Source organism: Nerophis ophidion, linkage group LG04 (genome assembly GCF_033978795.1).
Source record: "Nerophis ophidion isolate RoL-2023_Sa linkage group LG04, RoL_Noph_v1.0, whole genome shotgun sequence".
NCBI classification, from domain to species: domain Eukaryota; kingdom Metazoa; phylum Chordata; class Actinopteri; order Syngnathiformes; family Syngnathidae; genus Nerophis; species Nerophis ophidion.
The window spans coordinates 17,848,357-17,854,764 of NC_084614.1; the positions used below are offsets into that span (position 1 = coordinate 17,848,357).

General features: G+C 43.8%; 1 protein-coding gene across 1 annotated transcript; it reads left to right on the plus strand.

The window, feature by feature from the left end:
• Positions 1-89: 89 nt before the first annotated feature.
• Positions 90-5,932, plus strand: LOC133551024 (class I histocompatibility antigen, F10 alpha chain-like). The gene is made up of 8 exons (XM_061897284.1): positions 90-335; positions 1,915-2,181; positions 2,349-2,627; positions 2,776-3,084; positions 3,232-3,336; positions 3,479-3,496; positions 4,692-4,739; positions 4,863-5,932. The coding sequence occupies exons 1-7, from the start codon at positions 281-283 to the stop codon at positions 4,706-4,708; spliced, it is 1,050 nt and encodes a 349-aa protein (XP_061753268.1). The 5' UTR covers positions 90-280; the 3' UTR covers positions 4,709-4,739; positions 4,863-5,932.
• The last annotated feature ends 476 nt before the right edge of the window (positions 5,933-6,408 follow it).

The following is a 6,408-nucleotide window of genomic DNA, read 5'->3' on the forward strand; positions in this document are numbered from 1 at the left end:
TTGTATGAGGACGTTTGTGAACAGTAAAAAAAAAACAAAAAAAACTGATGAGGAAGTTCTGCCGCAAACTCGTCCTACAGGTTCGAACTAGTCCGGTCACGTGATTTACCAGAAAACGAATCTAAAAGGGCATGATCACCCTTAATTCGGGTTTTCTACCGCTTGTTAATTCGGAGTTGGAGGGAGCCTTTTAGCAATATGTAAACAGCCTCGATATTTTCCTTAGAAGCAAAACATTTTTGACAAAAATTCGAATTTGGTTGTTCTCAGATTCAACACAATGTATGCGTTTTCCTGGTTTATTTTGGTCGTGCCAATTCACAGTGTTGCTTCTGGTAAGTCCACTTTTTTTCGATGAGTTTACAAACAATATTTATAGATCCTCTTTGCGTTTTCACATATTGGACTTCTGTTTGTTATTAATTCGTCATTCTTATCTTATTCAACGTCGTTATTTACGTCATCGCGGTTTTTTTCAAAGACATTATTTTATACTGTTTTTAATCACTGCACAAAATATGTCTTTTGTTTTACTGTTGAGATTGTTTACGTCTAGCTGACATGAATCCCCTCCTTATTAGCTTTCATTTTTGTTCAACTGCTTAAACGTCGAATACTTTCTCTGACTTTATCATCTTTAGACTGAGACTACTGAGATACATCAACTATGTAAATATGTATAAAATGAAAAAGTCAGTTCAAATATACAAAAAAAACCTTTCATTTTCATTTGACTTTGTGTGCCAATGGCAGAAAACAAAGTGTAGTAACATCATCTCGCCACAAGATGTCAGTAAGAGTCGACAATAAATAGTCGGGAACAGGTTGTGTTCAACTTTGTTTTACGTCAGGGGTCTCAAACCCAATTCACCTGGGGGCCACTGGATGCAGAGTCTGGGTGAGGCTGGGCCGCAAGAAAAGAAAATATTGTAACGTTAGGTATGTGTTCTGTCATTTTTATGCTGTGTTACGGTGCGGATGTTCTCCCGAATTGTTTTGTCATTCTTGTTTGGTGTGGGTTCACAGTGTGGCGCATATTTGTAACAGTGTTAAAGTTGTTTATGCGGCCACCCTCGGTGTGACCTGTATGGCTGTTGACTAAGTACGCCTTGCATTCACTTGTGCGTGTGTGAAAAGCTGTAGATATTATGTGACTGGGCCGGCACGCAAAAGCAGTGCCTTTAAGGTTTATTTGCGCTCTGTACTTCCCCCTACGTCCGTGTACCACTCCGTACAGCAGCGTTTTAAAAAGTCATACATTTTACTTTTTGAAAGTGATACCGATAATTTCCGATATTACAATCTAATAATAATATCGGCATTCCAAAATTATAAGACATCTCTACAAATAACGGTTTGTATTGGTCGAGATTATCGGGGACTGTTATCACTGACGGACAGGTGTTGCGATGTGAAGAAACCCCTCGTTTCCATGGCAACATCTCTGTCGCTTCCAGTCATTTGCCGCTTTTCCACTAACGCAGGGGTAGGCAACCTTGAACGTTGAAAGAGCCATTTTAGAGCCGAATAACACAACGCTGTCAAGCGGCGTTCATATAAAACTCGCGGGCCGCACTAATGTTAGACTTTCATATTAAGATGGGGGCCGCAAAATAGCGTCGGGCCGCGTGTCAGAGACCCCTGTTTTACGTGAAATTTTTCAACCTGCATTGTAGAAAAAAAGAAAAAAAAATTCAAAATGTACAAACTGTCAACAGATGGCTACTAAAAAAGATGGTTAATATTATTAATGTGTTGTATTTGTCATAGAACACCATGTGAGTTTGACTGTGATATCTTGCAGTGTTTGATGTAGACCCGACTGAAGACTGAATGACCTGAAACATCACAGTGCAAGATTGTTGAACATAAAACAAAATAATAAACATGTTTCTCGTTTTGATCTTCTTTCAGTGATTCATACACTGAATTATTTCCACACTGCATCCTCTCAAGTTCCAAACTTCCCAGAGTTTGTGAGTGTCGGTTATGTTGATGGAGTTCAGATTGTTCGTTATGACAGCAACAGCAAGAAAACTGAAGCCAAACAGGACTGGATGAACAAAATCACAGCAGAGGATCCAAAATACTGGGAGAGCGAAACACACATCAATTTTGGTGACGGATATGTTTACAAACAGGACATTGAAATTCTTAAGAAGCGTTTCAACCAAACTGAAGGTTTGTTTATGTTGAACTTTCGATTAATCAAATATTTTCGATGTACTCCTTTCATACTATGGTAAAAACACATATTACTGCACTGATACTTGTATCAGTCCATCCCATAATAACCTAACAGAATACTGTGTGTGTTTCACTCTGCTTTACAACACTTTGTGTCTCAGGTGTTCACATTCTCCAGAAGATGACTGGATGTGAATGGAATGATGAGACTGATGAAGTTAAAGGCTGGTATCAGTTAGGTTATGATGGAGAAGATTTCATATCATTGGACATGAAGACATGGACGTGGACCGCATCAAGACAACAAGCTTTCCCCTCTAAACTCAAGTGGGACCAGGACAAACATCTACTAGAGGACATGAAGCATTACTACACACAGCTATGTCCTAAGTACTTGAAGAAGTATGTGAACTATGGGAAGGAGGTCCTAATGAGAACAGGTAGAAGCACACCATGTACTTTCACGCCCCCTATAGGACCATTACTGACATTACACTCTGTCTCTTTATACTCTTTTTCTCTTTCTCTCCATCCACACCTTCTCCCCACGTTGTCTGCTGTTCACACGTGACATCACTTCCTGTGCAGAGCTTCCAAAGGTGTTCCTCTTCCAGAAGACGCCGTCCTCTCCGGTCAGCTGCATGGCGACAGGTTTCTACCCCGACGCTGCCGATCTGTTTTGGAGGAAAGACGGCGAGCAGATCTTTGAGGACGTGGAGCACGGAGAGATACTCCCCAACCACGACGGAACCTTCCAGTTGTCGGTGCACTTGAAAGTGGAGGTGACGGCCGACGTGGAGGGCAAGTACGAATGTGTGTTTCAGCTGTCTGGCGTCAAGGAGGACTTGGTCACCAAGCTGGAGAGAAGAAGCATCCTGAGCAACGCAAGCCATGGAGGTGAGAAATACACTTTTGGTTGGAGATGTTTCACATCACAAGTCGATCCATGTCACCATTACAACGCTTGACGTCTGCATGCAAAGTAGTCATGACGGTTTCCTCTTCATGCTTTGTCACTCCACTTGTGCTTTTTGCTTTCAACAGCGAACTTGAGCGTCACCTTCGCTGCCACAGCGGCGGTCCTCGCTGTGGTGGCCGTCCTGGCGGCCATCATCACCGTCATGGTCAGGCGTCACAGAAACAGACAAGGTGCATTTGGTCGAGGCTGAGTTGATGCGTTCATCCAGCCATGTTTTTGTTGACTTCCAGCCAAACACTCAAAGATCCACAGAGACAGAGCGCACACTCTCACACTCTCTCTCCATGTCACCTTGTTTCTCTTTCATTTCAGCCAAGTACGATCCAACTGGTAAGTAAAACATCTTTTCTTGGAGCCACAAAAAAACAAAGCCGTGGTGAAGCATCACTCACATGAAGGTCTGATGGAGATGTTTGTTACAATTTTTAGACTTGGACTCAGACTTCCTTTTTAGTGTCATTCAAATTTTAACTTTACAGTACAGATAAGAACGAAATTTCGTTGCATTAGCTCATGGTAGTGCAGGATAAAAAAGCAATAAGGTGCAGATATAAATAAATAGATTTATGCACAGATAAATATATTGCACTTTTACATATGCATCCAAGTTTATGAATGTATGTTATATTGTCTTTATAGTCCAGCCAGTTAATCCATTTTTGGAAGGAATTGAGGGGATTATTATGGTTCAAGAGGGAAGAAGCTGTTACAGAACCTGGAGGTTCTGCTACGGAGGCTGCGGAACCTCTTTCTATAGTCCAGCAGTGAAAACAGTCCTTGGTGGGGGATTGCCTGAGCCCTGGTCAGGCAGCGGCTTTTTGCAATCTCCTGGATAGGAGGAAGAGGAGTCCTTATGATCTTTCCCGCCGTCCTCACCACTCTCTGGAGAGATTTACAGTCTGAGGCACTGCAGACTCCGGTCCAGACAGAGATACAATTGGTCAGTAGGCTCTCTATAGTGCCTCTGTAGAATGTGCTGAGAATGCGGGGAGGGAGCTGTGCTCTTTTCATGCCACGCAAAAAGTGCATGCGCTGCTGAGCTCTTTTTACAAGAGCTCCGGTGTGTAGGGACCAGGTTAGGTCAGTTATCTGCACCCCCAGATACTTGGTGCTACTTACCATCTCCACCGCTCTGCCGTTGATGAAGAGTGGAGCGTGGCTGGAGTGGTGCTTTCTGAAGTCGACGATCAGGACCAGGTTCTGCTGTCGGTTCTGTTACAAGTTTAGCCTTAACAATAAAAAACCGTGCTTCCCTCCATCGGGTGTGACGTGACCCTCCTGTAAGGGCACGCAATACAATGTGTGGCATATCACACTTTTGACATGAGTCCTCATGATGATGATCAGCCAAATGAGACATCAAGTGTGACATTCATGTATGCTGACTCATGAAGAACGTATCTTAGTCAGGAAGTAGAAGAGCAGCACGCTGCTCTTTGATGTTTCTAAGTCACACCTGAAAGATCTGATGTGAGTGTGAGATTTTTACTTTGCGTGAATAACCGACTCATGGTTTGTCCCACAGCCAAGACCGCTGAGTAGGGATTTCTCAACGCTGAGTGAGATGCACACAGTGAGTTAGCTCACATGGACTCTTTGCACCTCTAAGTGTTTTTGGGACTTTGTGTGAAGATGATGTTCAACTTGGATTCAGGCGTTTTTGTTGGTAATGTGCTGAATCATCTTCTTCCTCCAGGATGCTTTGTGCGCTGGAAGACTGAGAGATGTCTCCATCGCTGAGGGACGTCAACACACTTTGAGAACCTTTTTTTTTTTTTTTTTTTTTTTTTTTTTCCCAAGATGGCGCTGCTGTAGTGGCTGCTGTAGGCAGGAGCTCTGTGTTCTTGTATCATCCTTTTGTGTTTCCCTCTTGTTTTCATGTGTTATTATATTTTTTTGCCTTTTGGTCCGGGACCCTTTGGGACTGTGTGACAAAGGGTGTCACTTTCGTGACCTCTGTGGTGCTTTTTTTGTGGACTTCTGGATCTGCCTCCCGGGAGCCTTTTGGCCATGGAGACCAGCTGCTGAGTCTCTGCCACACCGGAGTCGCTTTGGAGGGACTGGAGGAGATGCGGATGAGGGGACAGGGCTGCGGAGCGAGCACTGAGCGCTGGGACGGAGAGGCTTCGCGGTGTCTTGGCTGGGTGAGCAGGTGTCGGACACCTCAGTCTCCTTGGACGTATCATCGCTCATCCATGCGGACTGGACACTGGCCGGGAGTGGAGTCGGCTGTCCTGGTTGCCTTGTTGGGTCTGCTCCTGTCTCTGGCCATCCTCCCTCCACCCCAGCGGACGATGGCGTGGAACACCGCAGAGGCCACCACAGTGGATATGTTTCTTTTACTTTTTATTCATAGCTGTATGTAGAAGTGTCTGGTTGTATCTGCTGCTTTAATGTCTTTAATGTTCTATGTGTTCTTTGATGTTTGATGTTTCCCTCTTACACACATGTAAGAGGGGTGTGTACTATGGCTATGAGTTGTTGTTTTTTTCCCTTGGCCTCAGTCTGCACCCCCTCTCCAGGGCCCAGGCTAAGACCGATTTTTTTATTTTATTTTAATCTTCTATTTCCCCCCCCCTCCCCCTTGTTTACCTGTATCTCATCTTTTTTTGTAAGGGGCGCTGGAAGCCGGCAGACTCGTCAGCGATCCTGTTCTGTCTCCCTTTAATGTTTGTCTGATCTTGAATGGGATTGTGCTGAAAATTGTAATTTTCCTGAAGGAACTCTCCTGACGGAATAAATAAAGTACTATCTAATCTAATCTAATCTAATGAGTTGGAGATTTGCTTTCTGCTTCAGCCGACTGCTCCATGTATTCTTCTTGGGCCACTTGTGGGTTAGAAAAGTAGACTTCTATCCATCCATCACTTTGCTACCACTTGTCCCTCTTTATACACACACATAATTTTGTATCACCGTCTTGTTTCTTTCGTTAACATTAGAGTCTGCAAAAAGGGGATCCCTAGAAACGCACAGTTCATGGATAGGGACCCCCAGTTAAAATATACATTATCAATAATATACAAAATACAGTACAATTCATTTCAAAATCTACCCACCCAATATCCATTCACTATAGGAACAAACCCGGAAGGAGATTTTTCCAACAAAGTTCTAAAGCTTAGTGATACATCAGATGTCACATCCGTTGTGTCCTGAGCAAGACACTTCACCCTTGCTCCTGATGGGTGCTGGTTGGCGCCTTGCATGGCAGCTCCCTCCATCAGTGTGTGAATGTGTGT